The 27,309-nt window shown below is 43.9% G+C and overlaps 1 protein-coding gene across 1 annotated transcript in view; it reads left to right on the top strand.

The window, feature by feature from the left end:
• The first annotated feature begins 200 nt into the window (after positions 1-200).
• The window catches only part of NEDD9 (neural precursor cell expressed, developmentally down-regulated 9), a 38,018-nt gene continuing 10,909 nt past the window's right edge, over positions 201-27,309 (top strand). The window contains exons 1-2 of the mRNA XM_084214080.1: positions 201-241; positions 16,237-16,677. Of these exons, the coding sequence (XP_084070206.1) occupies positions 230-241; positions 16,237-16,677 (453 nt within the window). The 5' untranslated portion in view covers positions 201-229. The remainder of the gene's footprint in view (positions 242-16,236; positions 16,678-27,309) is intronic.

Raw genomic sequence — 27,309 nt, 5'->3', positions numbered from 1 at the left:
GGCGCCTCGCCCGGTCTCGAACCCGCGGCCCCGCTGCCGCCCCTCCGCGCCGCCGGCGGCGCCACCGCGGTCCGGGAGCGGGGAGGGGGGGCGGGGGGCCGGCTCGTGCGCGAACGCTATGCAAATGAGGGCGGCGCTATGCAAATGAGCGTGTTAGGCTGGCGCGGCGGCGCGCGGCGGGGCGCGCAGAGCGCGCGGGGATGCGGCGGGGCTTGGCGGCGGCGCAGCCATGAAGTACAAGGTGAGTGCACGGCGGCACCGCGCCCGCACCCCGCACCGCAGGCGGGGCCCGACGGCTCGGGGCTCCCCTCCGCACCTCCTCAAGGCGAGTCGTGTGCCCGCCGGGCGGCCGGGTCTGCCTTCTGCCCTCCGCTGCGCTGTCTCCAGGCGCAGAGCCCCGGGGAAGGTGTCCGCGCGGAGTGGGAACGAGGGGGCAGCGAAGGTGACGGACGGGCTGCGGGGACCCCCGGGTGCTCTGTCGGTGTTGGCGGCGCGGGGAGAAGGAGCTGCTCTCGCTTTTCCCGCTGGTGCCGGCCCTGGATAACGGGATGAGCCCGGGACCGCGGGGAAGGTGCCGGGGCGGTGCGTGATGGCCAGGCGCGTTTGGGACAGGTACCCCCCGATCCTCCCCGGGAGCTCATTCACCTCCTGCCAGGCGCTCGGGAATGTTTCCTTATCACGGTGCGGTCTGTTTGATGGATCACAGGCGAGGGGAAAGTAACACTTTTTGAGAATGGGTAGCCTATCCCCCATATTAATTCCTATCATCCCAGTTTATTCAATAATCGCTTTTAGCGGCCTTTTACCAGAGGGGGTGGTGGTTCGTTGGTTTATTGGTTTTTTTCCCAAAAGACACAAATGTGGAGCCTTTTGTCCTAATATTACTGAAAAACGTCTGGGCAAGGTACAGAATTGCCCACGGGGCATTAGATTACTGTACAGACATACCGTAATCTTGTGCGATTGGAAAAAAAGGGGGAGGGAAGGAAAAACTTTCCTTGCCCTGCCAAAAATAACTTCAGCGTCAATAAAAAGGTGATTTTGGAAATGTCACACGCTATATACTTACTTGGAGACTAAGCTGCTTTGGAAGTGAAGTCCATCTCTGTACTAAACTTAGGCAGCGTGGTGTGAAAGAGCGCTGATGGAGTGGCAGAGTGTGTGAGAAGTAGGAGTGATACCCAGGTAAACGTGCAGGGATTTTTATGCTCTTCTATACATCTCTGAGCTCAGGCCAAATTTGCAGGGTCTCTCCAGCCAAACTTTGGGAAAGGTCAGAGTTTAGTTTCCAAAGCAACTGCCAGTTTCTCCATCTCATGGAAAGACAAGGGAAAAAGAAATTGTGTTACGTGTGGGTTGACAAAGGTAATTCATGGATCCATGGCTATCACAATTTTGAGGTGGAGCTCATGGCTTTTTGTTTTTGTTTTTTTTTTAAACTGTGTCTCAGACAACTGACTGATTTGAAGTCTGATAAAATTCATCTCTTGTGTCTACTCCATCTCTGATCAGCCCAGGTAGACTTTATACCTGCCTAGAGAAGGTGTTACTCTGCACCCAAGGGTAGAAGAGCAGTGCCACTGTTAGTCCAAAGCTCACCAACTGCTTTCAGGCTGCCCAGGGCCAAGGAACACTTGTATCCCAATAGGAAATGGTCCTGCATAGTTATACAGCTTCCTGATTTCTCATATGTAGGCCAGTGGCACTGCAAGAATAGGGAAAGATAACGTGGCTCCAAAGGGGAAGTCTTCTCTGCCCTGCAATGTTTCCTTTGCCCTGTATTGTGGGAATGAGGATTTTGGATTTGGTTTGTGATTACGTAATTCTAGACAGAGAAGACTAGACAGAGAAAGAACAAGCCATTAAAAATAAATAAATAAAAAAGAGAAGACTGAGGGGTTTGGCCTCAAAAACCTTCTTGCTGGATTACAGTGTTTACTTTCCCTGGGAAATGTGAAGTAGTTACAGTGTTTAACTGGGGCAAACATTCTTAGATCTATTTCTTATCCCTAGAGTAATACACAAAGAAAATACCTGCACATTCAGTCTTTGTTCTTTCTGTATTTTCTCTCTTTCTTTTATCTTCCTATAGGAATTTTTTTTTTTTATTGTACACATGAAATAAAGGAACAGAGAATGCTAATGGCCTGCCTGGGGACATATCATCACTTCAGAGGAGGCTTAGCATCCAGGTGCAGATTTGGCTCTGTTTAACTGCTCCCAGTGTTATACTGGGGCATGTCATTCCTTACTTTTATGGTGACAGTCTGTAAGGCCTCGTTTGAAGAAATGATTGAAATGCTTGCTATGGTTTAATTCAGAGTTTTAACAGTAGGACAGAACAGGAACTGATTCATGGTGAGACCCTGGATATGTCTCTCTATCACTCATGACTTTGCTTTCAGTGTGACTAAACCCAAGGTCATTTCTGGTCTAGAAATCCTTTCTGCTATGCAATCCATACATTTTTTATTCAGACATTTTCAAAACTTGTTCCCTCCCTCTCTTCCTTCATGTAAGCTTTTTTAATTGTCCATTGCATTCTTCTATCTTAACACTCAAGTCTGAATCCTCCAAAAGGGAAAATCCCTGTGGATTTAAGCAAGTTCAGAATTTTATGTCTCTACACAACTAGCTTTTGCACACTGTGTGAAATTCAATGATTCTGTGACTATTTAAAGCAAAGAGAAATTTAACCCCAGGTCAGGTCCTGTTCTCCCATTCATGTACTGCTTAAATGCCTGAGAACACAGAAGTTATTTTAACTGAGCTCTGGAAAGATGGGAAAGGTTAAGCATAAGAAATACTTGTGTTGGTTTGGAGCACTTCTTAGTCCTGCTTGTCTAAAAGCCACTTTCAGAAGCTAATTTCTGTAGGGCTGCAATTGCATGAGGGCAACACCTCAGTTCTTTGATGATGATGACAGCTTGCTTTTGAGCTAAATCCCCGTGTACAACAAAACTGCACCCCATCAAGTTCTCACAGGACTCCATTCCAGTATTCTGTAACCCAGGAGGTAGGGTCAGCCTTTTCTGAAACCAAACACAGGCTATGACTCCAAGGATGGAGCAGTTACAGCTACAGTGTACTCTGTAGCAACAGAAATTCCAGTGGGTTTCCATGATGAGGGAAGGACATGGGTGGGAGAGGGAGTATCTGGCCCCCAATTCCTACTCTCTTATCTCAGGCAATAAAAGTGCAACAGAAGCAAAAGGGAGAAGACATTATCATAACAAGGCTTTTGTAGCTTGGTGGCTGTTCACATGCAAGACAAAATAAGAGGGGGAAGGAAGGAAGAAAAGGGGACTTGTCTGTTTACTAAAACTTCCGAACAGTGAAAGAGGAGAGGAAAAAAAACCCTGCATTCCTTACCTCATTTAAGCCAAAAGGAATGACGTAGATGTAAAGTATGAGGTCTTGATTATCTATTTTTAGATAATTTGTTGGGCAAGGAAGAAACCTAAATAGGGTTCGAAATGCCTGCCATTTGTGCTAAGGCACAGTCCTGTAATATATAGACTTGATTACAATGTCTGCATGCCAAGACAAACAAAATAGTGTCCCTGGGAAGAAATACAATATTCCCAACCAGAAGTGCTTGTGAAAAGCTGCTTGTAACCCTGGCAATGAAAGACTTTGAGTGTTGGACCATGTAAAAGGGAAAGAACTGTCTGTACTTTATTAACCAGATCCTCTCTGTTTCATTTATTCCTTACTCCTCTTCATTTCACTTTTTTTTTCAGTATCTCAGCAATCACAGGGTGGCAGTCAAACTCAGAAGTAAATAGGAACTATAAAGTCTTGTAAAATGTAGTAGGAGAGGAATAAACCAACAAGGGGAAAACCTGTCTGAGTTTGTGCTGTCTCTCTTACTGCCATGAGTTTAGAATGGAAGTTTCATGATTTTTCTCTCACCTGTGCACCTACAGGATGAGGTGGCTGAGGTCTAGGAGGGTCAGGCCTAAGTCAGCAGCAGTACCAGTGAGATGTAGCCAGGACTGTCCCCTTCATAAAGCTTGGAGGGCCACTGTCATTTTCAGGTTGTGGCTGTAGCCTCTGTGTGCCCTCCTTCCCCTCCCATACTCCCCCTGTGGATTTATATTTGTATACTTAATACAGGTGAGTGCCCCAGGGCAGCTGAGAAACTCTACACACAATTGTGTCCACCTGCCCTACCAAAGTCTTGGTAGGACAGCAGAATGCTTCTAATTCTGTTTTGCAGATGGAGCTGCTGAGGCTTAGGGATGTTACAGTGCTTATTTCAGAGGAAGAATAAGCTCCATCACAAAGCATTGCAGCCAACAGCATGCAGGTTTTTTACCTGATTTCTAAACTTGTATCTTTTTATGCTCACAGCTGCTCCTGAGTAATGTAGCTGTGAATCTCTTGAATCAGAAACTCATAGCCTAATCTGTCTCTGTGCAGTAGTTCCTAGTGTTTGATGGGGAAGCAGAACTACCAAATGAACAGCCTTTCTTATTTTTTAATCGTTCCAATTCAGTTTGATTCTAGATAGAGCAAGAGGCGTAGATACTTGTCTGGGGGGTTTTACTTTTGGTTTTAAGATCCTGCTAGAGGTTGCAGGTTGCACGTTAGACTATTATTACTTGGCCTAGAGGTATGTTGACTCAACTCTACTGATTCCAAACAGTGCCATACCTCATCCAGGGGGACCTATCAGATCAGAGAGCAGGAAAGCTGTCTAATAGTAAGACTTTATGGAAACATCTTCTGCAAAGGAAAAATGAAAGCACATTTCAATGGTTATTGTCTTAGGCTGCAGAACTCTGCTATTTTGCAGAATATAGGCTGGACATCAGAGAAGTCTCATGAAGTGTTATTGTGAACCTGCTAAATTGTTGGAGCATAGTTCCTAAGACTGTAGACAAACTCATCTTTGGAATCTTACCATCTCAAGCTCAGCAACAAGTGGGGTTAGTAGACTATACTTGCACTGATACCTGATCATTGAACACTGAACTCCTGTGTGTGGTATCTGAGGAGAAATTTGTATTAGTGTATTGCCTGTGCTCCATTATAAGTACCAGAGTAATTGCAGCAAGGGCAGGTGCATCTAGTGCATACAGAAAAGTAGAAAAAGGAGCATAGAGCTTCCTAAATGTCATATTGCTGTTTCCAAAGGTGTTAAGGGCATGGGAGTGCCTTCTGCACACAAAAGATGCGCTTAGGTCACTTAAGGGCCAATGTGAAGTCACTTTTGCCTTGCTTATTTTATTTGGACTAACTTATTACAGCATTTAAGTACTTAAATCCCATTCATACCAGCAGCAATTAGGAACCCACCTGTCTCCCAGGGTCCAGAGTTTAATTCAATTTTTAAAGCAACATGAGTGCTTTAGAGGAGTATGCACAGTCTCAGCCTTGGCTGCAGCACTTGTGGAGGACCCTTATCTTGCACTGTTCCCATTTCTGGCTGCACTTGATGGAGACAAGTAGCTGAACTTCTTAGGACATTAAAGTCCACACACCTCTGTAGGAAAGCACTTTCAGTGACATTTGGAATCACAAATGCGTAAGTCACTTTTCAAGAGGCTTCTTTGCATAATAAATGCTCTCTGAGCATCCATGAAAGCAGTGGACATCTCCTGTTAGAGCAGTACTCTGGCCCCTGAAAGGTGCTTTATGCCAAGCCTTCAGTGGGCTTGATCAGACACTCCTCTGGGACTGTACTGTGAAAATAGTATTTATGGCAGGTATTGAGCAATGTGAATTAAGTCAGGCTACTGCTAAGTAAAGCTGCATGTAGAGGTACTTCTGCCTGTAAATGGCTGCAGCTCTCAGCAGCAGTGGAGCTGGGTCATTTTATAGCAGCTCAGAGTGCAGCCTCTGCATATTATTGCCTGATTATCACAGCCTGCTCTTGGCAAGTGCCCGTTTTCTTTTGCCTTTTGGTCTAGACATTACAGTAGTGGAAACTGTCTTAATTTTAAGGAGCTAATTTTTCCACAGCAGATTTGGACGTAGTTTGTGTTTGACATGAAACAGAACTGCTAAAGCTATAGTTCACACTCCTAGAAACACAAGTGCATAGCATGACAAAAATTGTTTATTTTTTTTGTCTATAGGGATGAGGCAAATTCTTGCCTTTCTATTTTTATGTTGGTTTTGAAAACACTTTCTTCACAGTCAGAGTGGATCAGCCTGCCAGAAAAGGAAGAGTAGTAAGAATGGGTTTACTCTACAGGAATGCAAGTCAGCACATCAGAAGCCCTTTCTTAAGCAGGCCTCATTGACAGCAAGGTTGAAAATTTTAGCAAATTAAGAAAATTCAGAAGGAGCCTAGGAGTAAATCTCAGTTCTTCCAGCAAATGACCTGCTTAGCTGCAGACAGAGAGAGGAAGATACAGACCATTAAAAAATCAGTAATTCTCTCTCTAAAGAAGTTTCTGATCCAAGGGGTTAAGTACAAGATAACCAGAGATGTGCGCTCTGTTTAAGATACAGCTAGCAGTAGGCAGTGTCATGAATGTCCTTGTCCTATGTACTTTACATCCAGTTAAAAACCAATTTTTACTGCTACAGAAGGGCGTATTTACGAGCAGATATCTTCTTTTGTTTTCTGTCTCTCTTTTTATACTGCTTTATTTTATTTGCAGCCCAGGAACTGCCCAAACCAATCTCTCACAAGATCAAGATCTTACATGATGAAGCTGAAGTTGTGCTTCAGCCTGAGACTGAGCAGAGTAACCAGAGCTGCTTAAAACTCACCTGCACCTTCACCATCCCTCTTCTCTGGGGTTACACTTACCCAGAAAATGTCACCTTGCCAAAATCGAGCTGTTCTGGGAGGCTTGTTGACTTTTGGCCACTGCCCTGTAGGATGGAGATGACTCTTACTGGACCTGGCAAACACCAGCTGCCGGCCAGGCTTGGCTCCCCTGGAATTCTCATTCCAAGCAAGGTGCTGCCTGTCCCACCAGCCTGCTGAGGGCTGGAAAGAGGAGCTCCTGAGCTTGTTTTTCTTTAGTTAGCTGGACTCTCAGGGCATCCCAAACTGTAGCTGCTGTGTAGTATCCCAGATGGTGACACTAAATTGAGAGAGTAGGATGGCTTTCCCTTCTAATGAATTTTTTTTTGGAGAGACTTGGGGGAAGAAGAGCATGTCCTAGTTCATCTAGGTTCTAGACTTTAAAAAAATAAATTTTAAAAACGTACTTGTCAAAGCTGAAGCCATCAACCAAGTAAGTTGGTGGCAATACTGAGGCCCTGTGTCTACATAGCTATGGTTTCTTGACAATGAAGTTGTGCTTGTTTCCCCAGAGTGGCAGAAGGAAGGGTTAATTTTGGAAGGAGGGTTTGGGTTTTGGTTTTTTTTTTTAAGGAAACTTTGTCTGGGAGAAGACGGCTCACAAATGCCAGAAAATGGAAACTGAGAACTCAAAACACACGTTTTGGGATTCTTTCTTTCCATACTATTTTTTTCCCCCACTTCTGCTCTGCTTCTTCAATTCTTTAGCATTTAACATCCGATCTCCTTTCATTAAGTTTTTAATTGCTTGCCTGAGGGAAAGAGGTTAAGTTTTACATCTGCTTTTTGATTCTGATGTACTGTGGTTTAATCACAGTGAGATCATATTTACTCTAAGGGTATTGTTTGCATGCTTGATTTTTTTTTTTTTCCTCTCTCCCTGTTGATGTCACAAAAGGCACACAGCCCTCAGACAGATTTGAAAAGGCCTTTTAAAGTCATGGAACGCGATCACACCCTTCCTTGGGTGGGGGGAAAGGAAACCCGTAACGAGGGTGAAACATATACAGAAAGCTTAGTGAGTTGGGTGTGGTGGAATTTCCCAAAATATTAATAGATCTTGAAGGTAAGTCAGGGGATGTGGTTTGTATTCCCAGAAAGAGCAAAGAGAAGGCTATTCGGGCACTCCTGTAGAACCCCAGGAACTCAGGGGGATAAGAGCAATAAGAGCAATAAGAGGAATACATGATGAGCGGACCAGCGCTCTGCCTGACAGATGTTTCTGTCGCACGCCGTGTGTGACGCTGGGATGGCACAGCGCAGGGCGGGTGGTCTGCCAGCCCAGCAGCGCCGGGCTCGGTGCCGGGCTCTTGTCCCTGGCTCTTGTCCCGATTGTCCCGGCCGTGTCCCTTGCCCGCTGGCTGGCGCACGGTGCTGCCGCCAGGGAGAGGGAGCGCCCCGCTCCCCTGGAGCTCCTGCAGCTCCGTGCCATCCACCTGCGGTTTGGGGTGCGGTACGGCCCTGGCGGCATCAGGAACACCTCATTTAACACCTAGGATATTATGGTTCTGTGATTACATTCGTAATGCTTCTCACCCCCTCTGCTTGAAATAAAACTGGGCAAGCCAATAAATCAAAATTCAGTCAACAGATGAAAGAATATCGTCTTAGCAAACAAAGACAGCCTGGTTTGGGGTTTTTTTTTCCTTCTTGCCAATGTAGGATTATCATTTTGTTGCTCTCAGTAGACTCAGAGCCAGAAATCTTTCTTTTCAACTCACTTTTCCTTTGGGAAACATCAGGCATGGCAATAAGCTGATGCACTCAGTGCAGAATTGTGAAGTATTTTATTCACACAGGCTGGAGCACCAGTTAGGATCTTTGTTCTAGCCTTCATTTTCGCATTTTTCCTTCTTTACTTCCCCCCATAGCCACTTCTTCTAGCCTCTTAATTCCTTCTTTCATAGACATGCATTTGGATTCCCTCCCAAGCTGCAGGTTCAGTGCTGTGCCTCAGCCTCGCAACCTGCTTTGCCAACTACCTACAAAAAAAATGGATGCACAAATATCTCCTATTTTCCTAAAATTAGGCAGTTGTGGTGCAGCAAAAAAGGTTCTCAGACCAGAGCACCATCAGTCTCTCACAAGTTAATGTCACATTTGAATCCCAGTCTTGGGTGAACCAATGGGCCACATCAGCATCTTGGGCAGGAGTGTGAAGTGCCTGAGCCCTGCTTGGTCTCCTCATTTCTTGCTCACCCTGCTTGGTGGTGTATTGTGTCTGCAAAAACTGGCAGGGAATATTCCAGAGCATGACAGCCATAGTGCCTACTTTGGCTTACCCAAATGTGGTTCTGGAAGAAAGGGAACATTCCCCATTTTCCTCCTTAACTTTCTGTGTAACTTGTCTCACTAGCAAAAAAACACAAAAAAATCCCAGGCAGGGTAAACTCTGAAAGTCAGGCCTCTCAAGCAGACAGAGGGGCTGGGACAGCTTGGTGGAATGCTGAAATAAGGCACTTGCCTCTCTGCCCTGCAGAAAGAAGGTTTTCCACATCTCAACCTCCAGGCAGCTTGGTCTACTTTAGCATGACTAACAGCCTGTGTTCCAGAGATGCACGGGACCAGAGAGTAAGGATACTTAGGGTGGATAAGGACCTGTCCTCCTTATGGCTCTGCTGAGTCTGTTGGCTCACAGCTCTCTCTCTCATTAGCTGTTAAGCCAGTGTTCCAAATCTGTGCATGGAAAACTGCCTTAATTTCCATCCAGCAGGACTTGGAATTGTTTGGGTGAGCAGTGCTTGACCAGAGAAGTAGCTTCGCTGAACCAAAAACTTGTGGGTTTTGGTGTTAGAAGGCAAGAGAATGCCTCAAAAGTAGAACTGTGGGCTTTGCCTGTGGAGTGAACTGAAGCATTACCACGGTGAGCTTTTGCAGCTGGGCTCCTTATTTTGTCATTAGCTGGGAGAGCCAAGGGAGCTCAGAGTTCCAGAGCCAGGCGCAGGCTGGGTGCTCGGGGCCGTTCCCCTGCTGCAGCTGCAGTAGCTGTGACACCTTGCTGGAGCAGAGGCTCTTTGATACGTGCTGTGGGAGCACTTCCTGCCTCCTCTGCCTAGCTGTGGACTTCACCTTGACATAAAGAGCAAAAGCCTGCACACAGCTTGTTGCTGGGAATGAGCTGTTTCAGGGCTGCACATGGATGGGGGCTGTTATGGCCGAGTGTTGTCATTTCATGCGCCATTCCCCATGTCACTGCCCGCAGGGACCTGCCCAGGAACGTACCAGGGCAGCTTGGTGTGTATCAGGTACTGCCTTTGCTGTTCACAGTGCTTTCTTCCAGGTTTAAGCAGACCAGCAAAAGACATTTTTCAAAGCTGAATGTCTTATTCAGTGGCCTCTGTCGACTCCTGCTAGGTGGCCTTTGGGATAGGTTGCTTGTTATAGATAGACCTGTTACCTAGTGTGCCTCAAGAGTTGCTTTCCTTGCCAACAGGGCACAATGAATGCTTTATTTCAGGGGCAGTGACAGTGAGAAATAGAGAAGGAGATGGGAGCTGAAAAGAACCCAAGTTAAACTGTCCAATGACTCTTGCACTGAAACCCTTCTGTCAGAAGGCACAATAGAGCTAAAATTTTCTTCTCTTCTACCAGTCCTGCTTGTATCTCAGAATAAAACTCACTTTTTACTGGGTTTTCAGAACGATCCTTTTATCTCACAGGCAGATCATTACTGTTGGCCCTAATGCAGCCCTGCAAGGGTATGTAAACGCTTAAGCTTACTTTGCAATAGCAGTCATTCATTTTTAAGAAATCTAAAAGATGGGAATCTGTATCAAAAGTATTATGAGATGGATAGCTAAAAGTGATCCAACCAAAATTAAGCTACTGGTTTGTTCACAGACATTGCCCCCACCTTTCCTTCCTTTGTTCCTCCCTTCCTACTCCCAAGCTAAACATAGAGAGAAGCTGTTTCTCATTTTAAGAAACAGTTTGCCCAATAATAGAAAAAAGGGGTCCCACCCTCTTTCAGTGAAGAGCAGAGGCAGTTTTCCCAGTCCTGTTTGCACATAAACTCTACACACAGGAAGCAATATTATAAAACAAGACAAAGCCGAACCAAACAATACGCCTCAGCAGCCAAGCGCGGAGCGGGGATGAGTATCCTCACACTGCACCTCTGAGGGATGCAGCAGGAATCCTTTGAGCTTATGGCTGGTTGAGCCTTTTCCTGGAGCGTTCATTCATTGTGGAGCTGGCTGAGAGGAGTCGAGTGGGCAGCCCTGTGCCGGGAGCTTGGCACCGCCGCGCTCGGCCCGTAAAGAGACCATTGTGTTTAATCTCCTAGCATGTCATTTGTTATTCCTGCCTTTGCTTCCCTGGCTCTGGGCACCTCACACACTCTCGTTACCCACGTCACTGGATGTGTTTACTCTAACAGAAGTGGTAGATGTTTCCACTCCTCTCTTTAACTCTTGCCTCTTCTGCCACTTAGCCTCATCAACAAACACGCGTTTCATCCACCAGACCATGAATTACAGGATTCTGTCAGTTCTCCTCACTGCAGAGAAGGACGGCCAAAACCGGCTGTGATCTTCCAAGTATTTTCATGTGTCTTCATCCAGCTGCAGATGCGTCAGCCACCAATTGCAACAGGCTAGGGAGAGAGTAGACACCTTTGACAGTTCTGTAATAGACCTCATTTATACAGCTTCCTTCAAGATTTGAGAAGAAAAATAGTTTACAGAGTCTTACTTCTTTTAGTTTGGGTTCTGCAAGTAGAGCAGCTGACAGTTTTCAGAGCAGCATCTCTTGCTTACTGGGTCATGCATCCTAGGTGCTAAAGAAAGAAAAATCTAAGGCGTGCAGAGAATACAAACTGCACCTTTCCAGCTTTTATCTAATGGACTTTAAATGGCATTAAAGGAAACCTCAGACAGAAGTTTTGAATCCCAGGTTCACTTTACCTAGAGGGAGCTTGAAAGCTTTACTTTTGTCTCAACCAATGTAGAAAGTTGGGACCACGGGCACTGTAATCTGCATTTGATCTTGAGAGTATCCATTTCCCTTACTTTTAGACAGTTTCTGACAGAGTCAGCAAAGTCTGCTGAGCCCTTTCCTGCAGTATGTTCCAGCTAAAATCCCCAGGCAGCAGTCATTAGGGTCAGGCTCCCTTTCACTTTGACCTGCTGACAACTGATTTAGCACTTTGTTAAACAGAAGACTGTAAAACTTCCGGTTTTCAGTGATTTTACAGAAGATGCTTTCTACTGCACTCATGAGCCCAAGGTTAAGAGGAATTTAAGCTTCTTGAGAACAAATGTGGGGTTTTTTTGTTTTGCTTGTACAGAACATTAACACCATGGGGGCCTGACCCTGGCTTCAGCTTCCAGACATCCCAGTATTGTTAGCAAGGCTTGACACAGAAGCTGAACTGAGTCTTTCCAATCAACCATTAGCTGCAGAGAAGCACTCATTGCTTGAAGTAGGGCTGTCACAGCACAGGGAGCTCAGCAGACTGGAGCTGCTGCACAGAGACCACAGGTACTTCTGGATTTTGAAGAGGGCACCACTGCTCCTATCATGTAGTTAATTTTACTGAACCAAAGGAGAGCAACAGACACTTCCAGTATTAGTCTTATTAAAAGAAGCTGGTAGCTGCCAGTATCTTCATTTTATGAAATGCAGCTGATTTCTGTAACAAATTTTTTTCCCCATCTAGCATCAGGTAATTTTTTCCCAGCCTTTTACAGAGCTTGATTTTGTAGCTCTGCATCTGTTGCCCTCCTTTTTTTTTTTTTTTTTTTCTTTTTTATTGGGAATATAAAGGGACTTCTGTGCAACTTACTAGTTGTGAAAACAAGTTCCAAGACAATTTTCTCACTGCCCTTTCTCTGTTGCTGATTTGTCTAGGAAACGGCCAAGGTTTCTTTAGCATTTAGTGATACAGAAAGGTCACTGCTGTGCTTTTGTCTTCTCATATCAGATCTTAGTGCTTACTTGGTGTCAGTTCTCAGACAGCTGAGTGGACAGATCCATGCCTCTTCAGAGCAAGTCCAATTAATTTAATGTAACTGTCCCCACTCTCTGAGCTGATGAGACCAATGAGAAGGAATATTGATATATGGGCTACAGTGCCACAGAATCAGAAAACTAGATTTGTCAAATCTTTGGAGATAAGGCCCACAGGTGTTGAAAGAGATCTTTGATCAGAACTTCTCTCCCTGCGTTGAAAAGTAGAGACTAAAAGAATCGTGATCACCGCAGCAGGTTAAAGATGCCTCTGTGGTTTCCAAAAGCTTGCTTTCTGTGGTCACAATTGCATTTTTCTCAGGGCTGATTCTGCTGACTCTTGAAAGTGACTGTGACCCTGTTTCTGAAGCTCATACTAAGCAATCCTGTGAAGGAAGAATGAAGTCAGGGAAAAAAAACACAGAAGGTTTGCTTAGCAGGAGCAGCGCCTTTGCTGCTGGCACTAAGCAACAGGCTTAGTGTTCCTGGTCCCTGTGCTTATTTGGAGGAATGTTTTTCCTGCTTCACTGCTCCAGCAGTGACTGCTGCTGGTGGCATGGCTCTGGGCTATTTAAAAGGCCTTGGGGAAATGGCTGTGAAACAAGTGGCAACCAATTAGTATAATTCACATAGTGGTGCCTGAGTTAACACCAACAATGAGAATCTGAAGCTGTTTGCAGCAAAGAAGTTCCTGAAGCACATCCAGAAAGTGTTAACATACTGCATGCCAGGTGGTGAGAAGGTCACTGGGACAGAGATAATGAGCAGCTAGAAAAAAAAAATTCACGTGGGAACTTTTATCTGCTCTAATTCTACCACCATTTCAGCTTTGTTCTGAGAATTGCTTTGCTGCAGAAGCTAATCGAGCTTTTCAAATACCTTTAAACACCAAAGTATAGAAGAATGCACATTTATCATTGATTTAGCCTGCTCGGTTAGTGCCTCCCCCACCCAGCTGTAATCTTCCTCCTTTAAACAACTCCTCTGTGAAAGTCTTCTTTAAGTTGCACAGGCTCTGGTCCCATTAGTAGATTTCCCCTGTGAAAGACATGCTAGAAGGAAATGTGGAAAGATAAGAGAGTGACTGGAATATTCAGATTAGGCAGGGGCTTTTGTTTTCTGAGCTTCAGACTCTGCTGAGCATCCTGGTTGACACAGCAAGAGCATAGAGGTAGTGCTCAAGAAGAGACCACTGGTTTTGACCGTGCTTAAATAATAGTTTTGCAGTCCTGCCAAGGCATGGACAAAAATTGCTCCCTGCTTTACCTATATTGGGATATCCTAGTGTTGCTGACTGATGAGCTGAGTAGATGTACATCAGAGGGAATGGTGGCCCCAGTGCTGCTGTTTGCATGGGAGTTCAGAATGGCAATCCTGCTTTTCCAAGCCAAAGCTCAGTTTATACCAACCTCACTAATGATGCTGATGAAAGGTAAAGCCAGTGTTTCTCATACATTTGAAAGCTGATCTCCCATTCAGGGAAGAGGAAGCTGATCTCGTGCACCCCATTTCAACACTGCATGTCTTGGGAAATGCAAGTTCACCTACCTTTTATGTGATACCTGAGCTTATCCCCCTTCTGTCCAGCAGTCAGCCCTGCACACAACCTGCTACACTGGGCAAGGTCAAACTAAAGTCTCTATCTTTAGGAGGAAGCACAGGAATGATGGGAAAACATAAGTGTGCAACAGATATAACAAGTGAGGGACGATTAAAAGGAAAAGTTTGGATATGTCCAAGGAGGAGGATAAATATGACAGATAAAAACACTAAACTGTACTTGACGCAATTCCTTTTTGACATAGGAAAGATAAATCTTTAAGGCAGCTGCGTATCCTTTTTGGTGGATTAGCACCATTTCAGTTTGTGTACTGCATCCAAATATTTCAGCTTGATCACTTCACATCCAGGGCTCTGTGTATTTTTCCAAGTGCTTACAATCAGATTATAACCATCTCTGCTGACTGCCTTTGCTGAAAGTCAGGCAGTCATGGAGCAATTGTTTCCAATATGTCTGGAAATATCACCAGAGCCAAGAATTAAATTTTCATGGCCTTTTTGAGGGGTCCAAGAATGTTAGTGCAGACATTCTGTGTGCAGAAGCCTGCCTACTTTCCATTGAATACCTTGGCCAGTTACTCAGAACTGGATGCACCATAGAGGCCTGCAAAGAAAGAGGAAAGAGAGGTGGTCCCATCTGGGAGAGGAGGTGGTACTTACTAGTAACACATCACAGCCAACGATCTTACATCAACTCAGAGCTGGCTTAAAACTGCATAGCAAAAGTCCTGCTGGGAGCAGAACCCCGGCAAGAGAGCAGTCAGGGCAAGCTGCAGAGCCTGCCTGGAACTCTGGGCAAATGCTTGGGGGTAGAGCTGTGTGAAGTTCCTTGTGTTAATGGTACTGCTCCACTTGACATAATCAAGCAAAGTGCATCTAAGAGTGCTTAAACTGTTGACACAAATCAAAGACACTCCTTGGCTGCCCTAAGACTCCCCTTAAGTTGCACACAGAGGCTCTTTGTGGTGCTGGTTGATACCTGCATCCTTACATTCTTTCAGATGGGCACTGCTTTCCTCATGGCACGGGCATGACCCCGCTGGGGGTCACTGGCCACATTATTTTTTTAAATTACATTTTTCTCTTGAAGGTCTTTCTACAGAAGGTGGACCTCAGAGGAACCATGTTCTTTGAAGTTGTTTTGGAGCGCTTTGGTTTTTTGTTTTTTTTGTGGTGGTGGTTTTGAGGCAGCAGGGGAGGAAGGATTTTATCTATTAAGCTGCTGCTATGCTATGCTGTGCCCCTGAAGAAATTTGCAGAGAGTGAGAAGGCACAAAGCTGCGTGCAAAGACGAGCATCATAGCTCAAAACCTGTGGCGTTTTGTCAACTTGTATTTTAGATAGTTTTTCTTACTAGGTGGTCTACGGATCCATCACTTTTAAGGCCACCTGCAGGTGTCAGCTAAAAAAAGCCAGGCCACTGTCTTTACACTAAATGGGATCTGCACCTCTGTGGAAAGTCTTTTGGGACCCCACAAATGTAAAACTGTTTGGGAAAAATGACTCTGGATTACTCACTCCTTGCGAGTCTCGTTCAGGTTTATTTTTAATGGCTGCCAGCTGGCTGTAGCAGTACACAGAGCACGTTTGTAGGGAAATCAATGTCAAGAGATGAAGGTACAAGCCCCTCATTCACAGGAAGAGCACCTCAGTGCCAGGAGCAGAACTCTCCTGACTTTCTGTCTGTTCAGGTGACTAGGCCATATAAAGAGCTTCTATCTGACCCACTGTTGCTGGAAAATTTCTCACTAGCAGTGTTGCTAATGCACAAGCCTCTCATTTTCCCAACTTGGGACAGAGGAATCCTGTGCTGTATTATTTTCCATGTTTTTTTGATTTCCTGCACACTTCTTTTTCAAATTCTGTTCTTACTTCCCATCAATTAGGATGTGCTTGAAGATACAGAAAAATTCTGGCTTGTTTGCTGACTTGCTATTCTTGCCTTTGTTTCTCCACAGAATCTTATGGCAAGGGCCCTGTACGACAATGTCCCTGAGTGTGCAGAAGAGCTGGCCTTCCGCAAGGGAGACATCCTGACGGTGATAGAGCAGAACACCGAGGGGCTGGAAGGATGGTGGCTCTGCTCCCTGCACGGCCGGCAAGGCATCGTCCCAGGCAACCGCGTGAAGCTCCTGATCGGTGCCGTGGTACAGGACAGCCCTCCTGGCCAGGATATGCCCAGCTCAGGACTGATGAATCAGCCCTTCAACCACCAAAAGATCTACCAAGTGCCGAGCTCACACCCCGCGGCACGGGACCCTGTCTACCAAGTGCCGCCGTCCCACCAGAATCAGGGAATTTACCAGATACCCACCGGGCACGGGCTGGTGGGACAAGATATTTACCAGGTGCCACCCTCCATGCAGAGGTGTATTGATGGTCCAGCTGTGACTAACAAGGTGTGTGCATTTGCTTTTACTTCATAGCTCCAGAGCAGTTCACTAGTGCTGAGAGCAGGATGGGATTCAGGATCCTCCCAGGCTGAAGCGCATTTGGCCTGTGGCGCTCTCACATTGTATGTTCAAAAGAGCTGCTGCAGCAAGATGAACTCTCCCCCTTATTAATGAACAGTTACATCATCTGCCCAAGTAATTTTTGTTTAATTAAAAATTATATACTGTCTTGCTGGAGCAGTCCCGGTGGGTCTAAACTACAAAGAGGAATCAGTGATTGATGTGACAAGGGCCATACTTGTAAGAGTGAGGAAACAAGAGGATGATGATAAGGAGGGATGTTTTAGTACTAAACCTAAACCTTTTAAGAGCGCACTTGATGTTTATCTACAGTTAAATTTCTTGGTTGAAAGTGAGAGCTGCAGCAGCTCCGTGATGCAGCCATTACTGCATTATTGCATTTTGCAAGAGTCCCCCCTTATTTCTGCTGTTCTTCTTAAGTCCTCCCCATCTTCTGCCACTCCCTCATTTTACCCTCAGAGGATACCTGCCAGGTACCCTGGTGACTGAAAAGGATTAAGGAAGATACTCAAGGAAGGAAGTATTACAAAGCCAAAAAGAAATTCTTTCAGTCCCTCCATTCCCAGTTCAACAGCTCCAGATATCAGCATCCTCCTTACCTTTAAAGCACAGCATTAAGATCCAATTTATGTCAGCGGATGATGGCTCTCTCAGGAAGCCCTTTACTGGTTTAAACTTTCATCTAATTTAGTTTGGCAAGATTGTCTGTTTTGTGTTTTTCCCCCACATCACCCACAAGCCAGCCTTTTTCATATCAGGCCTTTGGAAGACATCTTCTAATGCTTTTATTTCCTTGCTATAATTTCATTTTCTTTGATAAGAATAAATGGATTTTTTGTCTTCTGAGCAAGAGAGGAAGATCTGTGAAACTATTCCAAGTCAATTTATAAAGAGGTTTGCTTGCTCAGCTTTTCCATAGTTATGCTTTATAGGCTGTGCAGGAAGATAATACAAGAAAATTGCACTTGCTGCACAGGCAGAGATAGGAGCTTTGTTGGAGCAATTATGTGAGTTTTCTTGATAACTCCCATGTATTTTCTCTCATTTTCTTCTTTCCATATAGACTACATACACTGAAATCTTTTCCAGGATATGCTTTGCCTATCCACAGTGGATACCCTCCAAGGTAGTTAGTGAGCACCTGGTAAATAGTCTGTTGATGGGGCAGCAGAGAAGAGATCTCATTTTAGGGTATGGCTGCAGGAAACATTTTACAGCACTGCTCAGAGATGCCTCAGCTATCCAGCTTGGGCACAGGAGATGCACCATACAGCAGATCTGCACTAAAGTCTGGAGGAAAGCCCAAGGAATTAGTTTGGAATGAGCGCTATGTACCTTCATTTTAGTACCTGACTTGCCTAAATACTATTAGGATAGTTTGCTTAGCATAATTAATGTGTCTTTCTACTCCACACAGAAAGAATTTTCCAACTGATAAGAGGTTTCTTCTCCTTCCTCCCACCCTCTCCAGCTCCAGTGAAAATAACAGGACGTTCTGCATAAACCTGTTGGCTGCTAGGACTGTGTTAAAACCCTTGAAACACTAAGAGACTGAAATCTTTGTTTTAGTCTAAGTGCAAAGTTCTTGTTGAAATACAAAAACCAGAAGCTATGAAGCACCTGTTTTCTCCAAGTTTCTGCCTAGAAATTTTTCCAGCAACCTTGATTATGAATTTTTCTGAATTCTTAATAGATAACTTTAGAAAGTTATCTATTTGTCAGAGTTGTGACTTGTTTTCATTTAATTCCTTGCAACCCAGGAAAGGAAAGCTATGCTGCTCACTGTAAAATAACTAAACATACATCTTTATAAAGCATTTCATCCTCAGTCAAAGTAAACGCCAACCTGCTTTGCCCTAGCCAATGTTTGCTACTTGCTTTAGTCCTGACTTATATTTGTTTAGCCCAAGAGTCCTTAGTCTCAGTATTCACTCTGTTGTGTTGAGGCTGGCAAACCTCATGGCAGCATCCTCCTTTGTCCAGAGGTAGATATGTCTCTGGCTCCTGGGGATTGCTCAGTTCTACACTAAAAGGAACCCATTGGGATTGAAGCCATGACAGGCAAGAGACAACTTACCTGTGAAGGAGGTGTCTAAGGTAAAATATTCCATTCTGTATCATGCCAATCTCGCTAAGCTGCTTTTTTACAGCTACAGCTGCAACTCTGCTAATGCCTTTGTGAAAGAAAAGCCTAATTGAAGGGAAGCACCTTAGCCCTTTTCTCCTTTCTATCAGGAAACTGTTCTCCAAATCCTCCTCCATTAGGGAACAGTAAAAACAATCCCTAATATTAATAAAAGCTGGTCATCTTGAAGGTTTGATTTGGGGTCTCTCTGCTTTGTCTTCCAAACTGAATCATATCTTTTCTCAGACTTGTGACACCTGTTTCAAAGGCTTAAATGAGCCACTCTGCCTCCTTCCATCAGCAGAATCAGCTGGTCAGCAAGCTGTGTGTTTTGGTAGCTGTAAGGACCTTGAGGGATTTTGCTGCAAGTTCTTGCTCTATGCAAGTCTTCTCCCTTCCCACAGCAGGAGCTAGAGAAGAACCTGTGTCCTCTGGACACCATTCCAAGCAAGACCAGCAGCAGTTTCTGCGCCGTCCCTTTCTGCACGTGTCTGCTTGCTTCCCTTGTGCAAACGTGTGGCTTGGCTGCCGTACAGGTTTTGCAGGCAGGGCTTAGGAGCTGCTGTCAGGCAGGAATTGTCTAGCCTGGAGCAGCAGTAAATCAACAGCAGGCATGTTATTAAGCTGTGCTGAGGTAACCCATCCCCTAAGCCAGCAAGGCAGAGCGAGTCAAAAAGGAGTCCTGAGGTAGGTAATTACAGTGATTAATTGATTCTGGCCAAACTGGTTGCTGACAGCAGAGCTGCATTGGCTCCCTCTATCAAATAAAAATAGCACCTTCTAGAACTCACTCTACCAATGAGATAAGGAGCCTTAAAATTAGCCTTGGTTAGCCCCAGGCTTTTGCAGCTCTGCTGCAAGTTCGGTCACAAAACGGTTCCACCCCAAAGCGTGAAGAGCGTCTGAGGAGTGTAAAGAGGTGGAATTAGAATTTAGTCCCTCTTTCTGTGCTCTACAGGGAGAACTTACTCTCTTTTGCTGCAGCCAGCAAAGAGAAAGAACCTTCAAACAAATCTGACATTCAGGAAGCCTGGATTTTATCCTTGTCTCAGAATTCTGCATGGTCTTGAGTGGTGCTTTTGCATCTCATCTGCAAAATATGTGGGTTAATTATGAGGGAACTCATTCTGTACAGATTGCTTTGAGAGCATCCTTTGGGAAAGGTGCCAACAGAGCACAAAGATTCTTTTGCATCTGATTAATCATTAGTGATTAATCATTAGTTCACACCTAAGCTGTGAAGTAGGGAAAGCTACACATGAAAAAAAAAGTCCCTGCCATAATTTAAACGCTCATTCTCTGGTTCAGTGTTTCCCCATGCTGATCTGTTGTGCTGTCCTTGAAAGTAGCATTGGCCAAAAAAATTAAGGGCATTATTCCCTTCTTGGAAAACAGCTTCCTGTAGGAACCAATAGCTGTCAGGAGAACTGTTGGTCAAGGAAACTCTGCGCAAAACAGAGCAAGGCTGATGTTTGTCCCGGGAAGAGACTGCACTGTGGGAGTTACCAGCCCTGAACTACAGCTCCCACAAGGCACAGACCAACTCAGGCAAAGAGGGATTAATGCCAGTTGGGAACAAATCACCTTTTTTGTTTGTTGGTCTGTTTGGACTGGAATGCTGATGTTCAGGAAACACTCAGATTCATCCACCTTTTAAAAGTGGATAGAGCGGAATGGGGAAGGAACTCATCTTCATCCCTGGCCTATTTCCAAGTATAAAGATGTCCTTGGCAAATCAAGGGTTTCACACCCCACCATCCTACTTTATCAAGGGGTCACTGCCTTCAGGAGGTTTGGGTAAACCATGGCTATGGGAACGGACCTTGTTCCCTGGGTTTTATTTATGTTAAGAGTCATGCTGGTTCAATGCATGAGAAAGTAGAAACACCACCCCACAAGCAGCACCACCCTGACAATTCTGGCACAGACTTCAGTAGCAGGAGCCAGTTAGCCACATTATGACAATTTTCCTTCCAATTACACAAGTACTGTCCTAGCTGGGAAGAAACAAATGGCTCCTTATAATGTTGGTTCCAGAAATAAGCTTGCCTTTACATTATTGTCTTCTTTTCCTTGCCTATTTTCACAGTTATGAAATAAGAAGAGAAAGACATTAAGCACAGTAAGGAGTTGTGTGACAGATCATTTTGCTATCAGAAAGAATGAGATCATATCTAGTGTTTTGCAGTTTGTTGGTAAAATGTATTTACATTCCAAGATAATGTCCCCATTTACCCTCAGGCCTGAAATACCACAGTTTCCTGTGATGGGGTTTCCATAAATGGCCCCAGCAGTGATCATATAGTCCCTCTTCTCTTCTGCTTTCACATTGCAAACTCTACTTTGGGGATTTGTATCCCTCTTAACCAAATATTGCTTCTGTATTAAAGTGCTGAACACACAGGAAGTTTGCTGAGTGCAGCAGCAATGGTAGCGCATACCTCAACACTCAGAGCTTGCTTTCACCAAGTGTGAAAGGATGAAAATACCTGAAGTTAAATGCAGGCACAGTGTTTAAAACACACAGCTGTTTTCTTAGGCTTGGGAGTTTCCCTTGTAACTTTCCACGTGACGTTAATAGGAGAACAACCATTTTACTGATAAAAAGTCCCTGCAGTTAATCCCTCGTCCACAAGGCAGAGTAAGCAGTAGTTAGTCACTGATGTGATTTGTAGAGAAGTATTTCAAGAAAAAGACTGCATTTTATTAGGCTGAGCAAATATATGAGCTCAACATTACTCCCTGTTCCTCCCTGAGCACAGGGCTCTTTTTCATCAGTTCTATTTGTAGACCAGAGGCATGCATTTTTCCCCTGGAGTATCAGAAGAAAAAGGCCAGTCCTGCAATCTCATCCAATACCTGAGGTCTCCAGGGACACAAATCTGTCTCCCCAAGAGCAGGATCAAACCTTTGCTAAAAATAGTAAAACAATAGTAATAGTAACAATAGAAGAAAAATGCGAGCTTATGGGTTCTTTCTTGGTGGTTCGAAACCTAACTGAACCTTTGGTTATGTATGAAACAAAACACCAGATTCAGGTAATCTAAATTGCCCTCTAAGTACTAAAAATTAAGCACAGCAGCAGAGCATTTTAGAAAATAAAATTCCACATGAGTGGAAAACTGATTATTCAGAAAGTGAATCTCATCATAAGGAGGAAGTGTGGTTTCTGGACATAGGAAATGGGTAGATGAAGAAAGGTTGCTGGCCATCAGAAAATACATTTCAAGTGAAATGTAAAGTCTTGGCAGGCATTCTATGATTTCTTAAATGTTTTGATTTGGAGGATGACTAATTAGCATAAGAATATCATCATTCCATATGTTCGCTTGAAACATTTCAATTTTTTTTATAGCAGTATTGCATCTTTTTTTTTTTTACATGAATCTAAATTAATCTTTCTCCCCAAACAGATTGTTTAAATGGGTGCAAAGTGAAATTAAGGTAGCTAAGTCCCTAGGAGACAGGAATCTTCCATAAGCCAGTCCATCCCTAATCCTTAGAAGACAGTAATATATTCCCATTGGGTCTTACCATCACGACTTTTACATAAGCACAGTCAGCCGTGACTGAGGTCTGGCAAAAAAACACTTAAGGATGGAGTTTATATCTGTTTAAAAGGTGTCTTTGCCTTCCATAAACTTGCCAAAGCAAGCTGTGCTAATCTAAACACCACTTACTACAAGCACTTGTCTGTACAGCTGCCCTGAGATACCCATACAGAAATGGAGCCAACACAGCTTGTGAGCCAGAGAGCCTCTACAAATGAAATAAAATCAAATCAAGCTTCTTCCTCATGGGAGGTTTTATTTGCCTCTCTCTCTCAGAGCAGCGTAGTTCCCAACTGAAATGATTTAGGGGCACTTCCATTGTTTCTGCCCAAGTGTACCTCTGAGAACACTCTTGTGGAATTGAAACTCTCTGGCAATGCTTTGTCTCAACCAATTTTTTGCCCACTGGGAAATGCTGATTCACAAAAACTGAAATTGATGACAGGGAAGGATCTGTTCTGAGAAATGTCTTAAAGGAAGGGAAACGTGTCATGGAAATACCCTGTTACAACAATTCCCAAATGAAGCTTCCCCCCTAATCTAGAAATTCAATGTAGGAGGAAAGAAATAACAGAAAAAAGATGAAGCACCTCAAAAGAATTAAATTTGTATGAACTGAACCAAACTGGTTTTTGATTGTAGGCCTTTAGGATTTCCTGTTATTTACAGCAAGACACACTCTGCCCTATCTGTCTTAACACCTCATGCATTTTCTTTCTTTCCTGTCCTCTGCCAAACTTGCCCTAAACTTGGGCTTCTGTCTTTGAAAAGAGGCAGTTGTAGTATTACCAGCACAGAAAACAAGCACTGGTTTGCAGTTGGTTCTTCATGTGACAACCTTTTTAAACTGGGGAGACTAGACAGACTGGGATGGCCAAAGCAAGATACTCTCTTTTATCGTGGACAAGAGATCCAGATGCTGAGGTGCTGAGTTTTGCCATGTACTTTTCATTTATCACAACTGCAGCTCAGACTTAATCACAGTTTTCTAGAGAATACTTTAGCAGACACGCATATTTCTCCACTAACAATAATTGGGGGGGTTTCTTTCTCTGTAAGACCCATGCATAGACATTATTTCAGAGCTCATGACTGTTCTATCACCAGTCCTGTTACACATCAGCTTTTTAGCTCTGTTGGCCAGTGCATGCAGAAATGATGATGTCTCTGCCTGCCTAAATATGAGTAATTGTCATGGAGATGACATGACACTGGTAAAACTCTTATCAAGAATTTTGGACAACTATCCTCTTCACACTCCTCTTTAAAATGACGGTAATTTAATAGCAATGGTATGATTTGCTCATCTCTCTTATTCTCTTCCTCTCCTCTCAAAAATGGGACATTCTCAGAAGTGTTAGACTGTATTTAATTACATTTTGTGAGCAAGAATGACTCTTACCAGAATCTTGGAAATACCCCTTCCCAGTCAGCCTTGCAGTTCAAGGCCAGCCTGTTCACTGAAGCAAGCAGAAATGTTGCTCATAACACAACTGGCAGCAAGCCCTGGAGCTGATGTGAGAGAGAGCGGGATCATGTCATGAAAACATCATCAAGTAAAGAAAAAAAAATTCCCAGTCAAATCTTGCCAGTGACAAAGCTGTTGAGATTTTTTTGTGCTTTGTACAGCTCATTTGGTAAGATCTGGAGATACAGACCTTTTTATCTGCATTTAGTTTGCAATCATGAACATCGGTGAGAAAAATTCAACACTATCATTTCAAGCTACAGCTAATGCAAGTTCAGCACTATTCCACCACACTTCATAGAGCCCTGTGATTTTATACTAATCAGAGCTTAGAACATTTGTGTAACTCCACAGATTTATTTTTTTTTTAATTGTTTGCAAAGACTAAAAACCTGCACTTCAGATTTAGGAAAAAGACAAAACGTAAAAATATTGTCATGACCCTGCTTTTGTGTACTATTAATGGAAGAAGTCCTACCAGAAGTTAAAAATTCAGGATTAGGCTAGTTGCAAAGCAGTTGGTTATACCCTTTGCACCAGCTGTGAGGGTTTAAATCCAGGCCAGTTTGTGATGTCACATTTTTTATCTTAAATTTCTTTCACAACTTGTCCTCTGTATCTTCAAGATTCACAACCTAAAACTTGTGTAGTTCTTATTGAAATAATACAGGCTCAAAATTGTAACACCCATTTTCCTTACATGCTGTTATGACAATACCACAAGGGCATTTTTTAAGACTGGGCATCTACTGGTTAGGCATTTCATAGGCAGGTTTAAAAGTTTCTGTTTAAATGCCTGAGCCTGAAGAGTTAAGCATTTTTAACACACCATGAATAAGTGACATCTGGAGCTTCTTTAGGTTTTGAGAGCGTTTACAGCAGAATCTTCATAGGTGTAGGTCTTGGACAGCAAGTGGAGATCGTGTAGGAGAAAATAAGCAGGATTTTTAAAGATAAAAGCAGCATCAAGAAATAAATCAGCTGTGTTCGGGGTAGTATTTTTCATGTGCTCTTATCTTCACACATCTGAGTATTCTAAGAAATCTCAGTGGTGAGCACCCCCTCAGGAACGGGCAGAGGTGTCACGCCGCGCCTTGGTGCCGCGTGCTGCAGCTGATAACTGGCTCAGCCCAGAAGGTCAATACAGCCATTTCTGTCCATTTCCTCTTGCCTGGCAGACACATTGGGCCTTAGCACTAGAACCAGCTCATAGCTGGGCTACAAGTCCAGTGCATCAGAAAAAATGCCTCTACAGACTTCCTCCACCCTCTTCCAGCTTGTGAGACTTGATCAAAGCTCTCCAACAGCTCAGTCTTGGCAGAAAATACTACACCAGAACATTTTATAGTGTCCCAATGTTCATACGTTACTGGATTAAAATAAAGTGCTATGAGTTCATAATCTTAAGACCTGTAGCAATTTACAAACCCAATCATTGATAAGAGTATCCTTAGCACGTGTGAAACTCCAACTTTTACTCATCGGCAGCAGGGAAGTACACTGTCATTGTATACAGTGAATAAGTAAGTAAAAACATGATTGCCTGGTTTTTTTCAGAGCAGGCAACAGAAAGTGATATGGTAGGTATTACTGTCAGGAAATTTATTATCAGTCACTGGAAATCCTGATGCAGCTTGCAGAATACATGAGTGGAAACTGTGTGCTTTCTGTAGAAATGACAGTTTTAGCCAGCTAGCCAGGTTCTTTCAAATACCCAAATTACCTGTGTGCTTTTCAACCCAACCTTCCTTCAGTTCAACTTAGCCACTGAAACTTCCCCAAGGGGAAAAAACTGTAAAACATTTGAAGAGACACACATGGCTTCCTAAGTACATGCAGCAGAACAGGAAGAAGGGCTAAGAAGTGGTTCACTGCCTGATCTGACATAATTCAATGGCTTCTGTCACTGCCTTGCAAAAGGCTGGGACTTCACGAGAATAGGGAGTTCTTTTTCCCTTAATTCTCTCTGATATTTCCCTGTATTCTCTTTGTCTGTTTTATGCTTGTTCCAAGCCTAAGAGAGCCCAGGTGGCTGTTACATATCCACTTAATGGCTCAGCAAAGGAATTTCAACAATTAGAGCTTCATGTTCAATTTAAAGAAATAATTTACAACAGTAAACAGACATGACTTTTTTTTTATTTTTTTCATTTCCTTACACTTTGATTCATTTTTCCCACACCCAGGCTTTATGCCAGCCCCCTTTTATGCACCACCACCACCACCTGCCCTCCTCCAGGACAGAACTCTTCCCAGGGAAAGCAGTGGATGGCAGCAGCTCATCCACTGCTGAGCCCTGCCCGTGGAGGGAAGAGGAGAGCGTCATGGGGGGAAATATGTTTTAATACAGTTATTTGTTCCAATTTAAAATATATGCCACTTCTTTCCCACCTTCAAAAAGCACTGTTTAAAATCTACTTAAAAAGCAGTCAGCAGGCATCAGTGGGCTCTCGGGGTTGAGAGGCCATACCAGGAAATACCAAGCTGCCCTTTTTATCTCCCCTCTGCCTGTGGTTTGGGTGGGGCAAGGTGTTGCAGAGGTGAAAGGTACCTCTGGTCTGTTCTGCCACCTGCAAAACACACTTGTTTTCCATCATTCTGCATATCAGGAGCTGCAGTTCGTGAGAACAGGCCAAATTCTGCTCTCATCGTGCTGCTATAAATTCAGAGTAATTTTGTTTGCTTCAGTAGGTTTATTTGCTCTTTGTCCTTGTGAAACAATGTAAACTACAGTGTTGTGTATCTGCTGTAGAATGAGAATGGTCCTCTTGTTGCCGTAGTTAGGAATGTTCTCTGTTGCAGCCTAACATGCCTTTTAATCCTGGAAGAAATAGAACGTTGGTTTTTCCCCCCCTATATTTAGGGAAGCAGGATTTAATGAACCACAGGGCTGGATATTTTGTAAAGTACATGCACATTCAGCTCTTTTTTCTTGGTTAGGGACGTGCCATTGGCATGGAATAGGCCCAAGTAATGGCTTTTGGAAGAGCGTGGTCTTCAGAAAGAACAGAACAAACTTTCTGCTCAGTTGTCTTTGTTTTGCAGTACTGCAAGTTTGAAGGCTCATTACATGTTTCACCAGAGCCAAAGCTGGTCCCTGTTAGCTGCTCTGCACGGATTAAGTGGTTAACAATGTTTTGAGAATGTTGTTGGGCTAGATAGTTTGTGGGAACGCCATCTGTTTCCTTTAACATGTAAACAAGGAAAATTGCTGGTTTGAAATGCAGGATTATTTTTTTATACTTGGGTGACCACAGGCATTCTTAAAAGAGAAGAGGTAAAAGGGAAAATAATCCTGATGAGGTATGAAGTGCAATGGCATTTGTTAGAAAATAAATTTGTGAGTGTCAGATGGGGCTGCTGTCCCTGTTCTAGAAGTGGTTAATGTGGAACATTTCCTTTGCAGTCACCTT

The sequence above is a fragment of the Fringilla coelebs genome (genome assembly GCF_963513975.1).
Source record: "Fringilla coelebs genome assembly, chromosome: 1".
In the NCBI taxonomy this organism is placed as follows: domain Eukaryota; kingdom Metazoa; phylum Chordata; class Aves; order Passeriformes; family Fringillidae; genus Fringilla; species Fringilla coelebs.
The sequence above is the reverse complement of the archived record's forward strand: the minus strand, read 5'-3'. Positions and strand labels throughout refer to the sequence as shown.